Source organism: Pelodiscus sinensis, chromosome 15 (genome assembly GCF_049634645.1).
Source record: "Pelodiscus sinensis isolate JC-2024 chromosome 15, ASM4963464v1, whole genome shotgun sequence".
In the NCBI taxonomy this organism is placed as follows: domain Eukaryota; kingdom Metazoa; phylum Chordata; order Testudines; family Trionychidae; genus Pelodiscus; species Pelodiscus sinensis.
This window is the reverse complement of record NC_134725.1, coordinates 27555694-27582698: the sequence shown is the minus strand read 5'-3', so window position 1 is coordinate 27582698 and position 27005 is coordinate 27555694. Positions and strand designations below refer to the sequence as shown.

The following is a 27005-nucleotide window of genomic DNA, read 5'->3' as shown; positions in this document are numbered from 1 at the left end:
CTCCTCCCTAGTCCCCCTTCCTAATGTCAAATAAAACACATGTATTTTCAAAAATATAAAATCTCTTTATTTAACACAACTGGGGGGGGGGGTGAATCTCTGGGGAGATGCGGGAGAGGACAAGGGAGAGGGAGGGGAAAAACTGGAAGGGGGAAGCATGGGGAAGAAGGGGGAGGGGAAGTTCAGCACTCAGGGGTGGGGGTCTCGCCGGGCCACATGTCTCCCAGCATGGTGGATGCGGGGGCCTCAGCATCCCTAGGGGGATGGGGAGGGGGGTGTGGAGGTTGAGGTGGGAGGTGTGGAGATTGAGAAGCAGGGTGTGGAGGATGAGGAAGGAGTGGGAGGAGGAACGGTATCTGGGGGGGGCAGAAGGTGCTGGAGCGGCACGAGGCAGCACACTCTGCACCAGGGTCTGCAGATAGGCACAGATGGCACGACGCTGGGCAAGCAGCTTCCAACGGAGCTCCCATTCTTCCTGTGCCTGCTGCTCCATGATGCAGGTCTGGGCTCACAGGGCCCCCAGGTGCTGCTCGTGGTACTCCTGCAGGGTTGTGGTGGTCCTGCGGAGCCCTCGGGTGCGGGAGCATGTCCCAGGTGGGGTGGTGCACTCTGCACATGCAGGTGGTGCGGCTGTGGAGAAAGAAGTGGTCAGTTCTCCCTAGCGGCACAATGGGTGAAGCCCAGCTCCTCTCTGCGAGGTGAGGAGGACCATGCCCGGCACAGTCAGAGCCGCTGTACTGGCACAGAGGCCATGTTTGGAATGTCCAGCTATCCCTGGGAGTGGGAGATGCCCTGAGATCGCACCCATGCCCCTGTGCCACGTATAATGTGGCTAAGGTGGGGGAGATGTCCCCTGCCTCTGTGTAGAGGGGTTGTGTGAAGGGAGGGCTTCCTGCTGTGTCCTGCCTCGGGGTCAGGAGTGTGTCAGGTCTAGGCACGCGCATGTGTGAAATCAGGCCATGGCCCCTGGGTGTCATGCAGCTGGAGCCATCTGCCCAAGGGTGGCATGGCACATGCTCACATGTGCACAGGTTGATGTGTGATGAGTGGTAGGCAAGGCCAATGCGCGCGATCTTCCTCCCCACCCCCGCTCCCGGGTAGGGGACAGTGATGGTACTTATTTGGTATGGCCTCCCTTGATGACCCTGCTGACTCCAGTGTTTGGACAGCTTGGGGACCTGCCGGCGTGGAACCCTCTGCAATGCCCCCTCTGCTGTGCCCAGGTCAGGGACCTCCAATCCTGGCTTGCTGCCCCCCTGGGGTGACGCAGACCGTCCCGCCCCCCAGGATGTGGTCAAGGGTGGGGAAGTAAGTGCAGGTGTCAGCCCCTGGTGCAGCGCCGCCCCTGGTGGCTCTGGCATACGCCTGCCACTGCTCCTTTACTTTGAGGCGCACCTGTGGTCCTTTCTGGCCATGGTGGCCGCTATGCGTCCATAGATGGCTGCATTCCTCTGCCTAGTGCAGAAATCATGGACATTGGGGGGCCTCCCCCCAAACCTCAAGGAGGTCCATGATCTCCGCATTAGTCTACGAGGGCGTGCACCATCTATGGCCCCCGGCTGGTCCTTGGGTGCTGGGGGAATGGGCGCAGGATATCTGGCTGCCACTGGCTGGTATTGTGTGGTCACTGGGTGAGAGGCTACGGCTGCTGGCAGGCCTTTAATTGCTCCGGGCATGGGGAAAAGAGAAGAATTTTCCTAGTTTGGCCCAGAGTGGCCACCAAGGGAAACTGGGAAGGGCTGGAGGCCAGTTAATTCGAATTAAGTGTCTGCACAACACTTATTTTGAATTAGCTATTTTGAATTTGGCATTATTCCTCGTAAAATGAGGTTTACCAAATTCAAAGTAAGCAGTCCGCTATTTCGAATTAAACTCCAAATAGCGGTTTACATGTATAGATGCTATTGAAGTTAATTGGAAATAACTGCTGTTGTTTCAAATTAACTTTGCAGTGTAAACATGTCCTCCCAGATACTTGAAAATTGCTATCATGTCTCCTCTCTTTTCTAAACTAAACAAGCCCAGTTCTTTCAGTCTTCCCTCATAGGTCATGTTCTCTAGACCTTTAATCATTCTTGTTACTTTTCTCTGGACCTTCTCCAATTTCTCCACATCTTTCTTGAAATATGGTGCCCAGAACTGGACACAGTACTTCAACCGTGGCCCAATCAGCACAGAGTAAAGCAGAATGACTTCTTGTGTCTTGCTCACAACACTCCTGTTAATGCATCCCAGAATCATGTTTGCTTTTTTTTGCAATAGAGCCACCCTGACTAACATTTAACTTATGGTCCTCTATGGCCCCTAGATCTATTTCTGCAGTATTCCTTCATAGAAAGTCACTTCCCTTTCTATGTATATCAAATGCTTTACTAAAGTAAAGGTATGCCATATCCACAGCTTCTCAATTGTCCACAAGACTTGTTATCCTATCAAACAAAGCTACCAGATTGATCTGACATATTTGTTCTTTACAAATCCATCCTGGCTGTTACCTATCACCTTATTACCTTCTATATGTTTGCATATGAATTCCTTAATTATTTGCTCCATTATCTTCACTGGCAAGGGATTTAAGCTGACTGGTCTGTAGTTTCCTGGGTTACTCTTATTTCCCTTTTTATAGATGGGCTCTGCCTCTTTCCAGTATTCTGGAATCTCTCTTGACTTTTCAAAGATGATAGCTAAAGGCTCACAAACCCCCTTTATCAACTCCTTGAGTATTCTAGGATGCTTTAAACAGTCCCTGGTAACTTGGACCTTATGAAAGATTTTTTTTAACCGGAAAGCTAGGTAAGCTCTAGAATACATTGCTTCAGGGAATCACTGTCCAACTCTTAACATTTTTCCAATGGCAAACACCTGTCAATAATGGTCTAGAAAATAATTAGTCCTGCCATGAGTGGTAAGGACTGGTCTAGGTGACCTCTTGAGGGCTCTTTCTGTCCTATCATTCTGTTTAAAACAGCTAAGGATTTGTCCCTTTGACTATAGTGTAAATCTTGGATTTGATAGAAGGCACTATGGGCAGTTTCTAAACAAAAGATCCATAAGAAATAAGTGCAGCAACACCTCCCATTTCCCACAACAACAAAAATGTAGACTCAGGTTTTGAGTATTGCACTTTCCTCAGGGATATCAGCCCCTTTCCTGCTCATGTATGTCTCAGAGCCCAAGGAAATAGATAGGCTGAGCAGCATACCTGAAGGCTGAATAGCTTTGGGAGTAGTCAAGAAGCCCTCTTAGAAAACACAGGGTATGTCTACACTACCCTCCTAATTCGAACTAGGAGGGTAATGTAGGCATACCGCACTTGCAAATGAAGCCCGGGATTTGAATTTCCCGGGCTTCATTTGCATGAAGCCGGCCGGCGCCATTTTTAAATGCCGGCAGTTCGAACCCTGTGCTGCGCAGCTACACGTGGCACGGAGTAGCTAGTTCGGATTAGGCTTCCTAATCCAAACTAGCTGTACTCCTCATGGAATGGCGCCGGCCGGCTTCATGCAAATGAAGCCCAGGAAATTCAAATCCCGGGCTTCATTTGCAAGTGCGGTATGCATACATTACCCCGCTAGTTCGAACTAGGAGGGTAGTGTAGACATACCCAGAGTGATTAGCTCTGCTTCCCTTTTAAACTAAGGGGTTGATCACTGCAAAGTGTCCTGGTGCTGGGCATCCTAGCTCTGCAACCAGTTTGAAAACTGTGCCCATCTATTTGGCATGAATTTATTGCAAGTGTACCTCAATGAGCTTTGATTCCCTTTCGTACTATGCATGGTACAAACACAAAGTAAAATACACTCCTTGCTTCAAAGAGTTTAGGGTATGTCTACTACAGCACTAATTCGCACTACCTTAATACGATTTAGTTAATTTGAAATAAGCTAATTCGAACTAGTGCATCTAGACCTAAAAACTCATTCAAATTAGCGTTTGCTAATTCGAAATAGCATGTCCACATTGAGTGGACCCTGAACCGAAGTTAAGGCTGGCCAGAACCAGTGCCAGCAGGGCATCAGGTTAGGCCTTACAGTGTGGAGCTGCTTCCTCAGGCTAGCTGAGGGCTGTGCTTAAAGGGACCCAACCTCTACCCTGGACAGACAGTTCTCAGGGTTCCCCGCTTGCTTGTCTACCTCAGTGAGGGACAGCAAAACAGTCCTGTCTTGGAGTGCCCTGAGTGCCCACACTCGGCACATCACAGCACTCGGCCATCAGCCCAGCTGCACTTGCCGCAGGCTGCCATCCGGGGGGTCAATCGGGGGCTGTCAGGATCCAGGAGGCCCTGAAGGAGGACTTCCACCCCGAGGAGCCTGCAAAGCCACCCCAGTACTCCCCATCGGGGCCTCATGCCCCATTCCTCCCTCACCTCCTTCCACTTACCCCTTCCTAGCCCCCCTTCCTGATGTAAAAAATAAAGGACACATGTGTTCAAAACTAGAAACTCTCTTTAACAAAACTGGGGGGGGGGGAGGAATTAACCTCTGGGGAGACTGGGAAAAGGAGGTGGGAGAGGGGAAGAGAGAGGGTGGGAGAGGAGAGGTGGAAACCTGGGAGGAGGGAGCTGGAAGGGAGAAGCCAGGGGAAGAATGAGGAGGGGAAGTATAAAACTATGGTACACCTTATCTTCAGTACTGTGTACAGATGTGGTCTCCGCACCTCAAAAAAGATATTTTGGCCTTAGAAAGGGTGCAGAAAATGGCAACTAAAATCATCAGGGGTTTGGAACAGGTCCCATATGAAGAGAGGCTAAAGAGACTGGGACTTTTCAGCTTAGAAAAGAGGAGACTGAGGGGGAATATGATAGAGGACTATAAAATCATGAGTGGTGGGGAGAGGGTGCATATAGAAAAGTTCTTCTTTAGTTCCCATAATATAAGGACTAGAGGACACCAAATGAAATGAATGGGTAGCAGACTTCAAACTAATAACAGAAAGTTCTTCTTCACAAAGCAAAGAGTCAGCCTGTGGAACTCCTTGCTGCAGGAGGCTGTGAAGGCTAGAACTATAACAGAGTTTAAAGAGAAGTTAGATACATTCATGGATGTTGGGTCCATGGAGTGCTATTAGCCAGGAGGTAGGAATTGTGTCCCTGGACTCTGTGGAAGGCTGGAGATGGATGGCACGAGACAGATGGCTTGGTCATTGTCTTCGATCCATCCCCTCCAGGGTACCTGGTATTGGCCGCTGTCGGCAGACCGGCTACTGGGCTAGATGGACCTTTGGTCTGACCCAGTACGGCCATTCTTATGTTCTAAGCTCAGGGTCAGGAGTCTCACTGGACTAACTTGATTTTCATGCAAACCTGCTCCTGGGTTCGCATGTGGGTTTTGGTGGCCAGGCTGGCAGCTATATTGCCCTAGACAGCCACATTCCTGTGCCTAGTGAGGAGATTGTGGACGTTGGAGGCCTCCCCCCAAACCTAGATGAGGTCCACGATTTCCGCACTAGACTAGGCGGGCGCCCGCCTCTTGTGGCCCCGGACAGGCTTCTGGGAGCCGCCAGCCTGGTCCTGGGAAGAGGCGGAGGGCTGGGTGGCAGCAGGTGGCTGGCTCATGCTGTGCCAGGTGCAGCGTCTTCTGGCTGGGTGCTGGCAGGCTTGCAACTGGCACAAGCACTGTAGCCAGACTGTGCCCCTTTAAGGGCTCCGGGGCCGGGAGGGGGGCAGAAGAGTTTCCCTGGTTTGGCCCAGAGTGGCCACCAGGGCAAGCTGGGAAGGGCTGGCCTCCAACTAGTTCGAATTAAGTGGCTACACAGCCCTTAATTCGAACTACTTAATTCGAACTAGGCGTTAGTCCTCGTAGAATGAGGTTTACCTAGTTCGAATTAAGCGCTCTGCTTGTTCGATTTAAATTCTAAGTAGCCGTTTGTATGTGTAGCTGCTATTAAAGTTAATTCGAAGTAACGGCTGTTAGTTTGAATTAACTTTGTAGTGTAGACATACCCTAACTGACTAAGGAGCGAAGAGAAATCTGGGCAGGGAGGAAGCCACATAGCAGGTCACCAACCCACCTGGGATTAGAACTCTGGTGTCTGGACTCCCATTATTGTCCTTCCCGCCCCCCCCCCCCCGCCCCATTCCCGAATCACACTGCTTCTCCCAATATTCCTAAGGGAAATGTCTTTTTTTTAATACCATGGGCAGCTGTGAAATATGTACATTTTCCCATCAGTGGTCCTGTTCCAGTTTTGGTCAGTCTGAGGCCATATCTCCACTTATCAGAAGACCCACTAAACTGAATTCTGAGGGAACCACCATTGACATTAGTACTCCTTGCTGTCACTAGGAGTAAAGGAAGTCAATATTATTTATGTAGCTGGAGTTGTGTACCTTCATCCAACCTTCTCCCTGCAGAATAGACCTGATTTTAGTAGTCTGAGTAGAATCATAGAATACTAGGACTGGAAGGGACCACGAGAGGTCATCGAGTCCAGTCCCCTGCCCTCATGGCAGTACCAAATACAGTCTAGACCCGTGGTCCCCAACACGGTGCCCGCGGGCGCCATGGCGCCCGCGGGGGCATTTCAATGCGCCCGCCAGGTGCTCGGGGCTGGCCTGGCCCCGGGCACATGGCGCACGGGCGCTTGCGGGGGGAGCGCGCTTGGCGGGGGGAAGCGCCGGGCGCGCGGCACTCGGCGGGCGGGGAGCGCCGGCCCTGGGTGCGCGGCCCTTGGAGGGGGCCCTGCCCCCGGGTGCGCAGCTATGGGGGGGGCCCCGCCCCGGGCGCTCGGCGGGAGGGGGGGAGCGCCGGCTCCGGGCGCTCGGCACTCGGCGGGGAGCGCCAGCCCCGGACGCTCGGCACTCGGCGGGGGGGGGCGGGGAGTGCCGGCCCCAGGCGCGCGGCCCTTGGAGGGGGCCCCGCCCCCAGGCACGCAGCTATGCGGGGGCCGCCCCCGGGCGCGCGGCTGGGGGGGGGGCGCCCCCGGTCCCCGCCCCCTGGCGCCCGGCGGGCAAACGGCCACGCCCCCTGGCGCCCGACAACCTAAAAAGGTTGGGGACCACTGGTCTAGACCATCCCTGATAGACATTTATCTAACCTACTCTTAAATATCTCCTGAGATGGAGATTCCACAACCTCCCTGGGCAATTTATTCCAAAGTAGGCAGGGTTGATGATGAATAACATACGACCGGGGTAACTATAGGCCTGTTAGTTTGACATCTGTAGTATGCAAGATCTTGGAAAAAATTTTGAAGGAGAAAGTAGTTAGGGACATTGAGGCTAATGGCAATTGGGACAAATTACAACATGGTTTTACAAAAGGTAGATTGTGCCAAACCAACCTGATCTCCTTTTTTGAGAAAGTAACAGATTTTTTTTAGATAAAGGAAATGCAGTGGATCTAATCTACCTCGACTTTAGTAAGGCATTTGATACAGTACCACATGGGGAATTATTGGTTAAATTGGAAAAGATAGGGATTAATATGAAAGTTGAGAGGTGGTTAAGCAACTGGTTAAAGGGGAGACTACAGCGGGTCATATTGAAAGGTGAACTGTCAGGTTGGAGGAAAGTTACTAGCAGAGTTCCTCAGGAATCAGTTTTGGGGCCAATTTTATTTAATCTTTTTATTGCTGACCTTGGCACCAAAAGTGGAAGTGTCCTGATAAAATCTGTGGATGACACAAAGTTGGGAGGTATTGCCAATTCAGAAAAGGATCGGGATATCATACAAGAAGATCTGGATGACCCTGTAAATTGGAGTGATAGCAATAGGATGAAATTTAATAGTGAGAAGTGTAAGATTATGCATTTAGGGATTAATAACAAGAATTTTAGTTATAAGCTGGGGACACATCAGTTGGAAGTAACTGAGGAGGAGAAGGACCTCGGAGTCCTGGTTGATTATAGGATGACTATGAGCCGCCATTGTGACATGGCCGTGAAAAAGGCTAATACGATCTTGGGATGTATTAGGCGAAGTATTTCCAGTAGGGATAAGGAAGTGTTAGTGCCATTATACAAGGCATTGGTGAGACCCCATTTGGAATACTGTGTGCAGTTCTGGTCTCCTATGTTTAAGAAGGATGAATTCAAACTGGAACAGGTACAAAGAAGGCCACTAGGATGATCCGAGGAATGGAAAACCTGTCTTATGAAAGGAGACTCAGGGAGCTTGGCTTGTTTACCTTAACCAAAAGAAGGCTGAGGAGGGACATGATTGCACTCTTTAAATATATTAGAGGGATAAATACCAGGGAGGGAGAGGAATTATTTAAGCTTAATTCCAATGTGGACACAAGAACAAATGGATATAAACTAGCTAGTAGGAAGTTTATACTTGAGATTAGACGAAGGTTTCTTTCCATTAGAGGAGTGAAGTTCTGGAATGGCCTTCCAAGGGAAGTAGTGGGGGCAAAAGATCTATCTGGCTTCAAGATTAAACTAGATGGGGGGGATGAAGGGGATGGTTTGATGAGATAACATGATCTTGGTAACTAATTGACCATTCATTATCTCTGGTAAATAGGCCAATGGAGGGATGATAGGAGTTACTATGGAGAATTTTCTGGGTGTCTGGCTGATTAGTCTTACCCACATGCTCAGGGTTTAGCTGATCGCCATATTTGGGGTCGGGAAGGAATTTTCCTCCAGGGTAGATTGACAGAGGCCCTGGAGGTTTTTCGCCTTCCTATGTAGCATGGGGTACAGATCACAGCTGGAGGATTCTCTGCATCTTGGGGTCTTTAAAGTATTTTAAGGCTTCAATATCTGAGATATAGGTGGGAGGATTATTCTAGGAGGGGGTGGGTGAGATTCTGTGGCCTGCACTGTGCAGGGGGTCGGACTAGATGATCATAATGGTCCCTTCTGACATTAAAGTCTATGGGCTATACCGTATTTTCCGGCGTATAAGGCGACTGGGTGTATAAGACGACCCCCTAATTTTCCAGTTAAAACATAGGTTTTGGCTATACTTGCCGTATAAGACTCCCCCCCTTCCGAGGCAACACCATTTAATAACATCAGATTTGATTTAAATAATTTTAATTAAAATGGTTTTGACTTACCGGTACTTAAAATCCTTCAAAATCCTCATCATGTTCATTCTCTGACATCATAAGTTCATCAATGACATCTTGTGGTACATTTGTAAGACAGTCATCATATGAATCTAATTCCGAATCAGATGGTGTGGCTTCAGCTTCGGCTTCCCCTTCATCTTGCCACAAGAAGTCGTCCTCCATACCATCCAAAGAATTTGATATGCCACACTGCTTGAAAGACTTGATTACTGTTTCTGCATCACTATCATTCCAGGCTTTTATGACAAAGTTACACAAAACATCCAGTTGTGGCGCACACATGTTTCCTCCTTTTGTGAATGACTTTTCGCCGCTAACCATCCACTCATTCCACTGTTGTCGAATGCGATCTTTAAATGACTTGTTTAGGCACACATCCAGTGGCTGTACCAATGATGTCAATCCTGCAGGAATAACTGCCGCATCTGTGTTTATTCTTGCCAGCCTTTTCTTTGTGCTGGTAGTTAAATGAGCCCTGAACATATCCCACACCAGTAGGCTACGTTCTTGATGAAGTCCACCTGGTCGCCTACTCCATACATTATCAAGCCATAGCTTTACCCCTTCTTCATCCATCCAGCCTTTTTCATTCACATGTACAAAAACTCCAACAGGGAACTTGATTTTCGGCATTGTTTTTCTTTTAAAAATAATCATTGGTCTTAGTTTGGCGCCATCAGCTGTACATGCTAGTACCACTGTAAAACTGGACTTCTCATGTCCTGTTGTTTTAATTAACACTGTTTTTGCACCTTTTGGATTAACAGTTTTATTTCCAACCATATCGAAATTCATAGGAGTTTCATCCATATTTCTGATCTGACTTAATGCACTTCTTGCACTGTTGTAATACATATCGATCGAAAAGACTTACTTTGCCGTCGAGATCTGCAGGTAATTTTTGTGCAATTTTGGTCTTTTGCCTCAGTACCAGATTATGCCTTTCCAAGAACCTAGTACACCGGGATACAGTGGCCTTAAATCCTTTGCTGTGATCTGGGTTAGATTTGGCCCACTGAAGTGCAAACATACGTATTTTGTTTCGTGTCACTACATAACCATTTTGACGATGCTCATGCACCATGTCTGCTACGTGCTTTTCAAGTTCTGACCAATGTGGGGTGCCTCTTCTTAATGCACACTTACTACTTGGCATACTCTTTAATGCATCTTCATTTGCTTTCCAGTCTTGGACCATCTTTTCTGTTACTCCATATTGACTTGCAGCAGCACAGTTATGATGTTCCTTGGCAAAGTTTACAACTTTCAGCTTGAAACTGGCTTCAAATTTCCTTCTTCTTGCTGGAGCCATGATGGGGTCTTTTCTACCAGCCATTTGTTATACACCCACTTACAGAACGTCCCTAATCTTTTAGGCTGCTGGATGTGCTGTAATACAGTACTGTAGCTTCGGCTACATACAGAACATCCCTGTGCTGATACTGTATGTACCGCGCTGAGCCAATCCCGGCAAGCGGTATATTCTATTAATGCATACAAAGCCTGCTCGGATTGGCAAAGGTTCTAATAGCCCGCCTCTCTGACTCAGCCAATCCAAGCAGGCTTTGTATGCATTAATGGATGACACCGCTTGCCGTGATTGGCTCAGCGTGGTACATACAGTATCAGCACAGGGACGTTCTGTATGTAGCCAAAGCTACAGTATGTTTATACCCGGCATATAAGATGATCCCCGATTTTTGGGGGATGTTTTTTAGTATAAAAAGTCATCTTATACGCCGGAAAATACGGTATATTTAAATATCCCGGGCTTCATTTGCATCTTGCCAGGCGCCACCATTTTTAAATCCCCATTAGTGCGGACTCCGTGCCCGTGGTTACACGTGGCACGGAGTAGGTAGTTCGAATTAGGCTCTCTAATTCGAACTACTGTTACTCCTCGTGGAATGAGGTGTACCGGTAGTTCGAATTAGAGAGCCTAATTCAAACTACCTACTCCGTGCCACATGTAGTCACGAGCATGGAGTCCGCACTAACGGGGATTTAAAAATGGCAGCGCCCGGCAAGATGCAAATGAAGCCCGGGATATTTAAATCCCAGGCTTCATTTGCAACTTTGAATGCCTACATTAGCCACCCTAGTTCGAACTAGGGTGGCAGTGTAGACATACCCTATGAGTCTATAAATCCATATTATATTTTAAATCTCACCTATTTGCCAGAATGGAAATGTTATTGACTATTATTAAAACAGCCAAATCAAATTTTGATCAAAAGAATTTGCTCAGCAGAGGTCCTGCCTGTCAAAACCTTGGCGCACATTTTTATTACTGATTTTATCAATATGACATCCTTGTGTCTATGGTAGCTCACACACATAAGGATGTTCTATACATTACAGAGTTGAGATTTTATATCTATAGTTATTACACATACAAGGGTGATTTTAGCACAATGCATATATAACTCTGAAAATAGGTGATTGCAGCACAACTTCAAACTGGAGAGGTACAAACCTTCCTGGTAGATGTAGTGACCTACAAACAAGGTTTCTGAATAGTGGAAGGGAAGCGCGAGAAATGTTTGTCATTTCTATTTGAAAAGCAACCTCTCTTGGCTGTGGAGCAGAAAGTAACTTTGATGTGCTAACCAGTGTTCCTAAAGTGAAAATGATTAGCAGGATTTCAAGAGCTATGAGTGAGTGGAACTTACCAAGGTACTGAATGCCTTGTGCATGCTGTGATTAAACAGAGAATAAAGAGGCAGAAAAAAAGTTTATAAGACGGCTGAGTAAGATGTGAAAGAAAAGGAGACTCTACCAATTTATGAACAAACTTTTTTTGTGTTGTGTTGGGTTTTTTTTCTTGTCTCCCTCAAGGCTTGTACAAAGCCACAGTAATTTATTGATGTTTCATAAATTGAGTTAACTAGATCAGTTTAAATCTTTTCCTGGAGAATGTGACAGGTGTATCCAGCAAATGCTAACCTGTATTGCTAATCTGTCCTGACATCTCACAGAAATCTGATGCAAGAGATCACTTCAGTGCCAAGTGGTTCAAGCAAAGAAAACATGTTTTACTTACTGGAGGAATTCCACTTGTGTGAGATCTTTATTTTTAGAAGGCCCATTTGTCACTATTGGCTGTCAACTATGATTGTAGTTACAGTGTTTAAATCCATACCAGCAGTGGAGGTACCTGAGAAATATAGTCACAGCAACAATTCCAGGATCCTTGAAAATTAAATGAGGAATGTCTGAGATCTGGCTATCATAAGCATTAGTGGTTCAGTGGCTTACCAGTGTTCACTTGTAAGCTACTGGGTCCAATCTGATGCCTGGCAGGTAGTGACCAAAAGCTCATTGATTATTTTTGGAAGCTTTTCTTAGGAAATTATTTCAGGCTGATTTCTAGTAGACCCATTCTGCATTGGAATTTGCATCTTTGTCTGGAGATTCATCAGACAGGTCAGGAATCAAATAGCCCTAGAGAAAGAGCCATCCTTCATCCTTTGAGGCCAGGCAGTACAGCTGATGGCCACCATGGGCCAGGACCGTGTGTGTGTGTGTGTGGGGGGGGGAGATCTGCACACCTCAGAAGGGGCGGAGCCTCATGTGGAAGGGGTGGGTCTGAGGGCAGTCAGCCCTTATGCTACCCAGACCATGACACAGGGACACCATTTCAGATTTTCATGGGGGGCTTGGGCAGCTTAGTCCATGATTCCATTCCAGAGGCTATTTAGGCACCTGAAACCTCCTGTGTTTGTTGTTGTTGTTTTGCAGGTGATAACTTAGAAATTAGCTGACAAGAAGGAGTGTTACTAATTCTTATATAAAGAAAAAATATAACAATTACCAATTAAAGACATATTTTAAATTTATTTTTAAATGTAGAACAAACAGCAAAATATTTCTAATCCTAAATCTTGGGGTCAGTGTTGGAGCCTTAACACAAGTTTGATACTTTGTACTCTATCTTTAGCAGATATAAATAAAATCTGCTTAGCTTTGCAATTATTCTTATTTTTTAAATATTTTATGGTCCAAATTGTGTAGAGGAGAATGAGATAGTTAATGTCTTCCATGAATGTTGAAAAGTAAATAAATTACTGTAAAACAAGCAATACTCCAGAGATGAGCGAAAGCAATGTATAACGCCGTGGTCTCATCTTGGAAAAATTGTCGATAGCATTATTGATCTCCAGATGCTGTGAAGCTTCACATTCACAGGCTAAAATTACCAAGTCACTTAAACATCCATTTACCATTATGGATCTTAAGATTCCCCCACCTCCAACCTACTACTGCACCCTCCGCCCTGGCCAGACACCCTTCCTCAAGCCTGTTCTTGCACCCTTCTCCCTGACCAGACTGTCTTTTTGTTCTGCTTGATGAGCCTTGATGAACCTGCATTTCATTTCATGCATGTTTCATTTGCAACTTCGAATGCTTACATTAGCCTCCCTAGTTCGAACTAGGGGGCTAATGTAGACGTACCCTGTGTTCCTCTCGCTCCTGGCTAGAGAGGGGAGGCAGGAGATAGTATCCTGCTACAACAGAAAATCAAGGGGGGGCTACTGCCCCCTGAAATGCCCTCAAATGATGCCCATGCTGTGGCACCCTCCCTCAGCGCTAAACAGCATGGTGATCTAGCACTCCAGCGGCAATTTAAAGGGGTCCGGGGCTCTGGCCACTGCCACAGTAGCAATAGAAAAGGCTGGGAGTGCCTGGCCCATTTAAATCTCCAGGCCACAGGGCAATTGCCTTTTCAATCCTCCCTTCTCCCACTAGTTGGCAAGCTTGGGTCAGGGTCAGTTAGTGTTCTCAATGTAGGCTTTTCTAGTGAAGCAAACTCCTGTCCTGTGATGTCAGTGTATCCTATTGCACCTTGAGGATGTTTCAATGTATCCTCATTCCATTGAGTCAAATCCAGTTTTATAGTACATTACTGCCATCAAATGAACCCTGAAAATGATTACGCAGAAGCAGTGTGTCTGGGATATCGGATTGCCTCAAGGAAACAGGGTCTGTCCTAGAAAACAGGAAAGCACACTGGTGACAAACATGACAATCAATTTGGGGAGCCATGTAGGTCAGGAGCTCATGAGTTGTTTAATCCTGGCTCCAGCACATCACTGAACTGTTCTACTTTTGTTTTCTCATCTGTAAATTGGACATAATGATGAGTGTTACGAGGATTAATTATTGGGTATACAACATTCAGTATTACTTGAATTAAATTAAATCAAGACAAACCGATACTGAAGGCCCCCCTCTCTCTGTTTCTGCGTATATATGTATTGTACACTATATAATGAAATAATGTATAAATACAGGGCGTGATTAATGCCTGTATTTTCTGCCATGCATGAGACATACAGAAGAATTCAGCATTTCACTGTAATCATTTCCCCATCATATTTAATTGAATCATAATATGGCAGTGACTCCCTCAGAGTCAAGATAAACCTTTTATTTTGAGCCTATAAATTGCTTTTGGCCTAATCCATGAAGTTCCAGGTCACTAACTTTCTTTTATTATTATTATTATTATTAATAGTGACAGATTGTCGAGGGGCCTTGGACAATATACAGAGATTTTCTTCGTTACCAACATATCTACCTGTGAGCTACCAAATCTTCAATGCAGAGACGTCCTTTTTTCTTAAAGAAGCCAATCAGGATTTCATGAGAAATTCCAGCTTGCAATCCCGAGTGGAATCCTTTTTTCCATATAAAGCCAAGAGGCCACCTGTATTAAATGCCAGCTATGGACCTTTTTCTGTTGAACAAGCAGTGCCCCATGACCTACTCTTAACCTCCAACTTTTTTGGATCCACCAACAAGTTTACTTTTAACTGGAGACTTAAAGCCTGCATCGTGCGTGACAAAATTTACCTGAAGAAGCCGAAAGTCCAGATCCTGTTTTACATTGTGGGCAGGGACTGGGATGACTACAGCTCTACAGAGAGGCTGCCCTGCCTGCGTGTGTTTGCCTTCCGCGAGACGAGGGAAGTCCGAGGCAGCTGCCGCCTAAAGGGGGATCTGGGATTGTGTGTGGCAGAGCTGGAACTCCTGCCGAGCTGGTTTAGTCCTCCCACAGTGGTGGCTGGCCGTAAGAAAGTGATGGATCAGTCTGAAGGGAGCCCTGTGGAGCTTTATTATACCATCCAGCCAGGGGACGAGACTGGGGAGTGCACCACTGAGGATGTGAGGAAGGGGAATGCCATCCGGCCAGGGAAGGATGGTATGGATGAGACCATGTCCCACTTGCAGAGGATTGGCTCTGTGAGCCTCTATCGAGCCCTAGAGAGTTCTCAGCTGACAGAGCTGAGGCTGGACAGTAATGTTGTCATCTGGCTGCCATCGAAGCCGGTCAAGCAAGGTGAAGTTGTGAATGTCTTTGTGACTCTCGCTAACAACTCCACTGTGGAACAGTTTGTGTTGAGGTATGGTGGGTTCGTTTTGCCTCTGTTTCTCCATCAGTAGCAAACACCAATGTAAAGGGGGAGTGGCCTAAACCCCAATTTGTAGATTGGATTTTTTCCCTTTGATTGCAATCCTTTTCTCATCTCGCCCCCCCCAAACAAACAAACAACAAACAGTGAGGACTTGCTAGGATTCCACACCCTTAAAAACCACCTTTGAACATCTAATTCCCAACTGTGATGTTGCCTACTGTGGCCATTGCTGTGGGATGATGAACAGTGATGCACTGTGGTAGGTGAAACAAGCAGCATGTTAAAATGTGTTCTTGAACTCTTAATGCCTAGTAGGCAGGAACCAGAGGGCCAATTAGGGCACAGAGTACCCTACAGCACACTAGATTGTTGTCTTGCTACTCACTAAATCACCATGTATGTAAGCCTGTAGAATGAACCTTTTCTCCTCTTTTTCTCCATCACTCCCTGAGGCACAACATTTAAACAGAGCAAGTCACCTGTCATGGTGAACTTCATTTACTTGCTTTGGCTTCAAATGACATGACACAGCTTTGCCTTCCTACACAATGCTTTTGTCATGAGAACTTCAAGGAAATGTCTTTTAGTTATTTAAGCAGCTGTTTTTTTGGTTAGACATTTACCTTTGAGGTCTTATTTTAGTGTGTTTGATGTTGCTATTGATTATAAAGGACATGAAGTTCATTATTTGGGGAACAAATGGCAAAGGCAGTACATAGGAACATAAGAATTGACATACTGGATCTGAACAAAAGTCAATGCTTTTTCTTCCTGTTTTATATGGTAGCAATTTTCATGCCAATCAGGTGACAGTCTTTCGAGGGTGAAAAAGACTGACTAATTAATCACCAAAATATTTGATGGATCTCTTTTCCTGTTGCCAGGCTTTAAATTCACGAAGATGTCAATAGTGATAAGCAACAATTGTTCTTTTGCCTTAAGCACCCTGGGTTTCCCATAGAATTCTCTCCATAGAAATGTTTATGTTGAAGGCTCATATGAATTAAATGAATACATAGTTGACAACTGAAGACAAAAATAGCTTGTAGGGTAGAAGGTGTCACTGGGAAGATAAAAGGCTTTTATTAAAAAGGGTGGTTTTTTTAGGAATTCTGGAAACATTCTGATATTTGCAGCTTTAGTTTAGTTGATAAGAATCTGATGGCTACCTGTTTACTGAGTGGATCCTCTGAGATAGTAGCTTTTCTGTGTCTGCTTCTTTTTGTTATTTAAAATCGTTCTTCACAAATAGTAGAGACAAGATGTGTGCCTTATAACAAACATAGCTGTGTGATGAAAGAAGAAATCCAAAGGAGACAAATCTGGTGTATTATTTTTTCGTGGGCTGGGATATCCCTTTGAAATGTGTGTCACTGCCTTTTATCTTCCTGAAAAGTAAGTTAGAGATAGTCACCCTTATTGAAATCTGATGATATACGTCTTAGCTCAAGATGGATTCTGATTGGCTGGGTGTAGATTTTGCTTATGTGCCTAGTGTATAATAGCCAGAAATGGAAAAAGCATACATCAGACATTGCCTGTTCTGCCTGCTGTAATGGACACATTTACTGCTGGATTTTCAGAGCAGGTTGTCCCTAGAGCTGGTGAAATTTTTCAGACCAAACTCCCCCTCCCACAGCAGAAGAATGCAAATATAATTTAACTGAAATGTCTGGCAAATTTGGGTCAAATTCACCATATTGTTTTGATTAGCAATGGGGATTTAAAAAAAAACTTTGGCCACTGAACTCACCACAATTAGCACTGCTTTCATTATACTGGGTTTTTTAAAAGGTGAAAAATCACATGTGTTAATCATACTATCACACGGATGAGCTGGACTTGTTTCTAGCAATTGATTTGCCAGTGCTCAACTGAGGCCTGTAGCCTTCCAAGAGTTGGCACCTGGTCTGCCAGGGTTACACCCACCATCAGGATTTCTAACCTGTGTATTTCCTTCCCCTGATGTCTGTGAATTCTGGCCTGTGAGGCATATCCTTATGGGTCTTTCAGGAAATGACTCCATGGATGGAACTGAGGGACCAGTTGAGCCTACTGCCTCTGGGGTAGGATGGCTGAGCCATTAGGGCTGGAGCATTCAAAGGATGAGTCAGTGGATGAGACGAGAGCATGCGAAGTCCTTGTGCTGTTTCAGCTCCTGCAGCATCCTATGGGATGCAGAGAAGAGCAGGGCAGTCCAGAAAACTCTTGGATAGGTTTCTTTCGAGCCCATCAGTTCTCCACACCATGCTAAGGCCTGACTACCCTTGACTCCACCCCTTCCATCTGAGGCCGTGTTTTTGGTTTGCGTAGCTGGGCTCCCCTCACCTTGATTCCAGGCCTGCGTGACTTAGGCCCATAGTAAGTAGCAGGGTGGGAGTTATGGTAGATAGATATCTGCCAGGGGCAACACCTTGAGAGCCTGCTAGTGTGTGTTCTTTCTCTAGCATGCAGGACACCAAATCCAGATGTGAGGAAGAACGGCCATCCAAGCCATTCTTCTGCTCAGTGAAAACTGGAGACAGGTGGGGGCGAGGGAACTGTTAAATATTTATTTTTGTTAAGGTGTCAGGTTGAAGAATGGGGTTGATACAGGAAAGTAGCCCATTGGTAGGTAGCAGGGACTTGTCTTAGTTCTTCAGTGTCTCCTGAGGCATAAACTATATGGCCTCATCTGTCAGCTGCTAAATTCGACTATGTTACACGGGTGTAAAGCCAATGATTTCAGTAGTGATATGTGGATGTCTCTAAGATGTGTACTTGGCCCACGCCTCTATATGTTTAAAAAGAGAATCACAGAAAATGGCCAATGCATATGTTAAAGCTGCCTGCAGGCTGCTTTAACCTTCTCTGTGGCCGTTTGCCTGGTGTGTTAGATGTCTGTACACAGGCTCCTGCCAAAGCAAACCCTACATCCTCTGACATGCGTTCACATTCAGTCATCTTAAAGAAACACATGCTGCGTGTTGTCCCCAGGTATGGTGCATTTGTTTATGTTCTGCTTTTTGTATGTTAGTCATTGAGTTTTTCAAATACCCAGCATTGAGGCAAACAGTGTATGGTCATTGCTGGATGTTGGAGGGAGAGGGGAGAATAACCACAAGTCTTCTCTGGCAAAAGTAAATTGATTTAAATGACCTCATTCCACAAATCACTGGAAATGAAACTTTGTTCTTAAATTGTATCTTAATTCAGAATCCTGTTACTGTATTTGTAAATTTATCAAATCAAGAATGGCAATCCAGCTAAAGAAAATTACTAATGTGGCATGGAGTAAAGCGTAATATGCATGGTAATACTTTTCCATGGTGGGAACACTGCTCTACTATAGAGAGAGCTTCCCTTCCCGCACAAGCCCCCTTTTGTAATTACATTGTGAAATTACACTGACAGACTACAGATCAATATGCCATTCAGCGCTCTGCAACAGACCAGCCATGTCACCTTGGGCAAGTCACTTAGAAATTCTGTGCCTCCATCTTTTGTCTGCAAAATGGGGGCTGTGTTTGTTCCTTACCTTTCAGGGGAGTAGTGAGGCTTAGTTCATTCTTGTTCTCCAAGCATTTTAAAGGCAGCTCCCGCCTATCTTCTTCCCCGCAACCCCACTTATAAATATGTAACTGCTGAAAATTTCAGTGATTACAATTTTACAAAAATAAATGTATTTTAACTTCCCTAATATTTTCTTCTATGTACTTATAAATGTACAGCACTCTGGAAACAGAAAAAAATCATAACAGCACAAGAAAGATTATTCTAATAAGATTAACCTTAAAATTTTACATGTGTGTGTTTGTTCTCTGGATAGGAGATTTAGATATTCTGTTTTTATCTGTGGCATTGGGATTTGGGCAACCAAATATGTTAGGTTGCTTTGAAAATCTTGGCTTGTTTGTGGTGGTGGGTTTTTTTTTCTGTAGCTCTAAATGCTCTTTCAATGACTGCACTATTAAAGGGTCCTTCCATCTGTTTTTCATCATCTGTGGTGCCGCATTTGATCTGGCAGAAGCTAAACAGCAGCGGGCCAAAGCATTAAAGCTGGGAACATTAGTGTTTTGAGCTACCTTGTGAGGCAGCAGCTAATCTCTAACTTGCTGTGGAAGGTGCTGAATGACTGGCTAACCCGCTTTACAGAAAGCACTGAGCAGGATAAGTATAGGAAAGGAGATGAAGATATCTGCCCTGATTAGAAAAACTTGACTGGTTCTTTTCCACTCGAGATGGTTAATTATGGGTCTTTCAGTTTAATTTTTATTCCACCTGAAGGGTTGCAGTTTATAAACAGTGTTATTGAATTACCTGTTTCCAGCAAACAAGTCAACACAAGACAATGGATAATTAGCAGTGATAATAAATCTACAGATTGGAAGAGGGATATAGGATAAATGCAGTAAGGAAAGCTATTAAACAGATCAGCCAAGGCAGCTTTGTATGTCAGTTCCTAATGAGTATTGACAGTATGCCTGTGTCACATAGGATTGAGAATGCTGCTGGAGTTAATAATAGCTAAAATCCTAGAACAACACAAACACACAAAGATATATACATAGACACACTGAAGTGTGATTGTAATCAGAAATACTGTATGAGTTGAATTTGTTGTTGTATATTTTGAAGTAACTTGAAGAAACTCGGACTTGATTTTTCCAAACCCACTAAAGAAAAATTAGTTTCCTGAAGTGGAGTCTTAAAAAACAAACACCCTCCCTCAGAGTATCACCAGCTCTTCAATACATACCTAATTTAATCTCTCTCAATTTGAAATACAATGTGGCACCCAGAGAAATGAGTTGGGGTGATGGAGGGGGAAGAGTTCTCTTTTGTGTGCTTATGTGTGTTTTCAGATGTGAATCACATCAAAACATTTTCCTACTCCCATGCAGCTTTACGGTACTTAAATATTTAAAAGTGATTTCACTATTGTTAGGAAACATCTAAGCATAAAAGCAATTCAATCCACATCTGAGGAGAAAAGAGCTTGAAGCCTTAGGACGTGCTGCCATCAACTTATTATTTCATGTTCCATTTTCAATTGTAAAGGAGATCGCGGCTTCAATATTCCAGACCCACAGCTTTGGCTATTATGTAAAAGTGAAAAGAAGACTGACATGACCTCTGAGAAACAAGTTTCCTTTTGCTTTGGAATTAGACCTTCTCTTTGTACTTGCAGTCTGTGTTTTAAGGAACAAAGAAGACATCTTTCATTGGTGCCTGGCTAATGCTTAAGAGCTAGTGTACACTAGAAGTGTTACAGCAGCGCAACTATGCCGCTCTAGTGCTCCTGAAGAAGATGCTCTATGCTGAGAAGAGAGAGCTCCCCTATTGGCATAATAAATGCACCTCTGCAAGAGGCCATAGCAGGGAGGGCAGAAGAAACTCTCCTGCCAACTTAGCACTGTCTGCAACGGCAATTGGGTCCATGTAAATTTCCTCATTCATGGTGTGTGGCTTATTTAGGAGAGGTGGGGGATGGGGAAAGGAGGCAGCTACGTGGGAGACAGGCTATTCAAAAGGGGCACAGCTGCAGCAGTGGCTGGACCCCTGGGCATTTTAAATTGCCACTAGAGCACTGCTCTGGTGTGCTCCGGGTGACTGTGAGAGTTGCCGGTGGAAGGGCAGTGGAGTGCTCTCTAGCCAGCACTGCGGGCTGTCTTCCCCAGCCCTGTCCCTTCTACTTGAGGGTGTTGGCAAAACTGTCAGCCCTGCCATACACTCCTGAATGATATCATTTACAGCAAAGTAAGTGGCAGTGTAGACATGGCTTTACCATTAAGAAATGTGTTTTCTCCTGTATATAGGGGAGGAGCCATATATGGCACAATCCTTAGCCAGTAAAATGGATTGTGTTAGCTGCAATTCGTTCCAATGTAGGGGACATCGGCTGTCCACTCACATGTCCATTGTACACAGATACAAAGAAGCAATGTGCCACTTCGGTAAGCCCCTCAGAAAGAGACTCTGCACACAGAGAACAATGCGGTGAAAAGATATTGGCAGAACTTGAAGCAATTATGTTATTATCCAAACGTGGCAGATTATAATAGTTCAGTCAGTGTTCAAGATGGCCCACTGAGATGATCTGAAGTGTGATTCAGTGCTCAGTCTCTCAGGAGTTCGAAGTCCGAGAGAGTCTTTCTAATAACTTCAGGGGCCATTGGATCAGGCCTGTAACATATGGCCTGTGCCTAACCTAGGTACGTTAGATCATCTTTCCCTGTGTGCCTTACAAACCTGGCCACACCTATGATTTCTTGCATCTAAGATCATGTAGAGCAGAGCTACTCAACACATGGCCCACGGGCCGTTAGTTTGCAGCCTGCAGAGCAGTTTGGGTTTATGCAGGGATCAACAAATGGCCCACAGGTGAGATCCTTTGAACATGGCCTCCACTGGGAACATGCTCCACAACAACAAGGCATCTCTCAGGCTCATTGAAAGATGCAAGCAGACGAGCTGGCTGGAACAGATGGGTACAGTGTGTCAGTGTTTCTAGCCCCCCAGGGCGGAGGTGCTGGGAGCGCTGGGGCATTGTAGGAAGTGCTGGCTGCTTAGCCTTATGGGCAGAGCCTGAGAGGTACTGACTGGTTTACACTGGCCATGTTTGGGTCTGGTGCTGAGGCTGTGCAGTCCTTTCTCTATTCTGCACAGAGCAACAGACTCCCGTGTGGTGATGTCAACCATGGTGGGAATTCAGGACAGGGCTCCCGGGCACCTGTCCTTTTTTGCCACGGGTTGGAGTGCTCTGGCTTGGAAACTTTTTCTGAGTAAAATCACTCTAATGCACAACCTGAAGCCTCAAGCTCAACACCCAAAATACCGGCATGCAATTTTCTTTTTAATAAGAAGCATTAAAAATGACAACAAAGAAGAGATGCTTGTTGGATGAACACAAGGTTTTCAAGCCTGTTTGCGAGATGGAATTTGCTTTTGCAGAAATAAATGGAAAATCAATGGGTCTTATTTGTCAGAGTATCACTGCATTAAAGAAAACAAACTTGCAACAGCACTATGAATCTTGAAGCTATTTGCATATATTTGCATATATATTTGTATGTATATGCAACCATACTTAAGTTGTGGCTTTCGGCATGTGCTGTGAGTATCATTGTGGCCACCATGGTTTCCATAGTTAAGTAGCCTTTATGTAGAGGATGTGTAAATTAGGAATGTAAAGGGTCCACCAGATAAGCATCATCCTCTACAGTTAACTGGTATCCTTACCGAAGCAGCTTCCCACCTGCAATGTGATACAGTGAGACTCCAGCTAGCCAGAGCAGCCCTGCCACCCATGGAGGGCCAGACTTGAGAAGTCCTCTGCCCACCAGGAGCTATCTGGATCCTGGTTAAATTATTAAAATTATGTAATTTACCTGGTTAACATTTTTAAGGGATATTTACATCCCTAGAGTATAATTTCATTGTCCAGCAATGTCTCTTCAGTGCAAACAGATAGCAATTCAGCTATATAAAGAGCATGGTAAATGATTTGCAGAGCAGATGAATAAGGGAACACTGGGAGGGTGGTTCATTGAGTACTGAATAATGGAGCTGGAGTCAAGAATCCCCTATTTGCTGCTCTGTTGCTCTCCCACTGTGAGAGTCATTTTGCCTATGTGTCTGTGTTTCACATCCTCCTGCATTTGTCTGCCTTATCTGTTGGGACAGAGAGAGTCTCCTATACCCAGCAAGGTGTAGATTTTGGCTTGGGTGTCTGAGTGCTACCATAATACAATAACAATTACATAAACTTTTGTAAACGTTGAAGATTGCTGCTTGCAGGAGTGGCAAAGTGCTGCATTAGCCACCTGGCAAATGCTTTGTTTCTCAGAAATGAGAAGATTTCCCCAGGATGATTGTGTGGCTAAAAATTAATAGCAGCCAGGTGCATTCATCTTTCATATGCTGGTTTGAGAAACAATAGGCATACAAGCTACTGAAATTGTAGCCAATTATAACAGTTGCTAAAGGACGTTAGGAGATACTTATGGCATTGGGACTAAATGGATCTTTCTCTAATCCTTTTTTTTTTTTAACCAAGCATTTGTAACATCAAAAAAGTATTTTCAAAGAAGAGACCATGTTACTGTCATGGAATCGAAGAGAATATCGCACTCCAATTAGTTTAATTTCATTAGCCATTAGCAAGTACTTCACATTGTCTTTACAGTGTATTATATCTTTAGACAGAGCAAAAGAGGGGATGGGCCAAACATGACAAGAAGGATATCACCAGAGCAAGAACAGAGGTGGTGAACTTGAGTTTAAATTGCTCCAGTCTTATTACCACAGTCAATGATAAGCAAAAAGGGGCTGGTTACTATTTTAAAAATTAGGGCTTTTAGAAAAGAAAAAGACAAGGCGGTCTTTCTACTGCTCTTCTCTTCACTTCCCCCACTCTGTGAATCCTTAAAAAGCTGGCATGCTGAGATGCCTCTAAGCAATGTTACATTCATGCTTCCCAGCCTTGTTTGTAATCTAATCTGCTAAAGAGACCGTGCTTCATTCTTAGTGATAGACCACAAGGTTGGGAGTCCTAGATTCTATACCTAGCTCTAGCATCAACTTGCTGCATGAACATGGTTTACTGCTGAGGCACAACTTTGTTATTAACAACTTAGGAGCTGAACCTAGCACATCTGGGGCCTGGTTTTCAGAGATGCTGAGCACCTGTAGCCATCAGTGAGATTAGGTGCAGCTATGAGCACCGAGCACCTCAGAAAACAGGCTTAGGTGCCCCAAACTGAGGATCCAACATTATAGACTGCCTCACCCCTTTGAAAATGTTGCCCTTAATCACTCTGTGCCTCAGTTCACCTACACAATGGGGATACTAATACCTGCCAGACACATTATGAGGCCTAGCTAATCAGTTGTATAACAGGAAGATGATTTCATAATTCATGCTCCAGTTTAATTAAATGGGTTTCTGATAGAGCTTAAATCCATGTATAAGTGGAGCATAAACAAACTCTCAATATAATATAAAAGAATCTGGACTAGTAGTGTATGCATTCAGATTGGGGCTTCTATAGGAAAAGCCTCCCTCCCACCCCCATTCTCTATCAATGGGAAAGATGGAGGGAAAGGATAATAGTTTTGATCTGACAGTTTTATTCTTTTTGGCTAAGCCAGAAAACAGCTGGTGACAGATTTGCTGAGATCTGAAATTTGGTTTAATAAGTAGCATTTCTGATTGTACAGCAGAGTTTGAGGAATGCTGTCTTTGTGTGGCAGCCTATTAGAACCATCTTCTGAAGTAGAATTTTCTCTCTCTTCATTTCAGTGAGCTGCTAAAGTCCTTTTGTTTCCTGGCTTATTTTGCAAATATATGGCTTCCCATGTTGTTAAATGTACATCAGTGCCCTTGGCCTTTTCCACTCTGTTTAGAGACATGGCTCTGGGGTACAGTATGCCTCCTGCTACTTATTGCTCCACCTGGCCTTTCCAAAAGCCTGTGTAGATGCAAGGTTGCTTAAAGAGGAGATGAGGCACGTGAACTTATTGTCTATTTAGACTTTTAGCTGCATGTACAACTTGAATTACAGCCATTAATTGAACTCCTGGTTACTTGCCTAATTAGACACAATCGTGCCTAGTTAAGGTTCCATTCATTATAACCCTTTATTCCCAGCAGTGGAGAGGGAAATGCCATACCACTGGGAACAGATTTTAGTTTAACAAAGATAAAGCTTGCTGGCTGTCTAAAAAGCTTGTGCTCTGATGCATTAAAGAACCCCATGGGAATCTTCAGTGTGATAATCTGACAAGCTGTTGGGTTCAGGACTACTGTAAGCAGGAGCATGTTCTCTAGCCTGTAGTTTTGAAAGGAAATTAGTATCCTGAGGAAAAACTGGTGTCAAAAGGCTTTAAATTCCAGTTTACCTGTGAAAGATGCAAATGTCCAGGATAGCTACCAAGTGGCTACTAGCAGCAGGACCATGGGCATGTAACAACTCCTGATTCTTTCAGAGCTCCCAACAGTTGCAATGGATATGATAAAGCTCTCACATCTGGTGGTGCAAATCTTTCTTTTGACAGTGCTTACCTGGTCTTGTGGAGGAGCATAGGAGTTACTAGACTGGGTCATTCCATCTGGTTCAGAGTGCAGTTGCTGAAAGGGGTCAGTATCTGGTGCTTGCGAAGAAGATGTGAGAAACCTTGTGGTGGGCAATGTGGAATAATGGCTTTCCAATAAGTGTTTCATCCCATGCAGCAGTCACTAAGCCAAAGCAAGAGGGTTCAATCCCTTCCAAAACTCTATTTCCTATTCTAATGGTTACTGCTCTGATTTTAGATATTCTTACATCCTTGAAAGTGTCCAGTCCTTTCTTAAAAATCTGCTAAACTCTTGGCTTCAGTGATATTTTGTGACAGTATTTTCCACAGCCCATGTTGTCAGAACCTCAGGTCTTCAGGATTATGTTGTGCCTTTTTAGTTTTATTTTTTACATCTATAGTCAGATATCTTGGAGAGAGAGAAATATTCCTGGGCTCAGTACAGAACTAATTGGGTGAAATTTTATAGCCTGTATTATATAGGTGGCCAGATTAGAAAGGGCCATTAGATCATTTAACCCTAAAGTCTGTGAAACTATATCCTTTTTAATACTATAATTTGCAGTGATAGGAGTAAGAAAGCCAAAAAAAAAAAAAAAATCCTCTGGTTCCCCAGTGTTTTATAAGCAAAGACACAAGAAAGGAAAAATCAACGTGAAACATGTGCTTCCTGAACTGAGCAGCAGGGGAGCAGTTAGTTAAGCAGTGTAATCAATGGGAATTACTCTAAATGATTTCAGAAAGGACCTGGTAATACAGAGCCAGCCAAAAACCATATTAAGTGAACATTTTGCCAGCTGCTTTGACATAGACATAGTGCTACTGAGTTAAGAGCTCAGAGACTCTAGACTGGTTGGGATTTTAAACTTGGCTTCCTGCTGATTTTATTGTTTGTTTTCTTCCCTGGCAGTGTATGTATAAGTATGCTCCACTGTGAACTTTTGCAAGCAGGTGGTTATTTCTGGTCATCCTGTCCCAGAGAATTCTCCCTTTATGAGACCATTTTACTAGCAGTATGCACAGGCATGCAACTGCTCTGCAAAAAAACAAGGAGCCACCACATACGCTTCTCCCTCTGCACCAGCGAGATCAATGAAAGCAGATTCTGAATAGTTCTGGGAGCTAAACTGTGGACTGCTATTTTAGCTATGCTCTCTTTCCCCTCCATGTGTGACCTATGTTGTCATTAGTGTAAGCAAGCACGTGCCAGGTATGCCACCTGGAGGCAATATTTCTTATAGCAGCCCTGCTCTCTCCACGGTGCTAGGGAATGATTCTGCTGGATGTGCTATCATGTCTGTCTTGGCAGCTAATGAATATACTGTGGCTAGTGGGGAGGGGTGTAGAAGGCCACTGCTTGTGTGTTAGTTCCTGGTTGCATCTTTCCATGACACTATCAGAACTGCTGAAACAGTAGGAAAAATGGTTGTAGTAATATAATTCTCCCTGCTTCATCTTTAGGTCAGATGGGTTTAAAGAATAGGCTGTCTCTTGTTTTTGTTTTGT

The 27005-nt window shown here is 44.7% G+C and overlaps 1 protein-coding gene across 3 annotated transcripts in view; it reads left to right on the top strand.

Annotated features, from left to right (window-relative positions):
• The window catches only part of TMEM132C (transmembrane protein 132C), a 476658-nt gene that overhangs the window by 132606 nt on the left and 317047 nt on the right, over positions 1 to 27005 (top strand). For 2 of the 3 annotated variants that reach the window (XM_075898467.1, XM_075898466.1), the window contains exon 2: positions 14543 to 15431. The exons of the other annotated variant lie outside the window; for it this stretch is intronic. In XM_075898467.1, coding sequence (XP_075754582.1) covers positions 14543 to 15431 — 889 coding nt within the window. The remainder of the gene's footprint in view (positions 1 to 14542; positions 15432 to 27005) is intronic. 3 annotated transcript variants of the gene reach the window in all.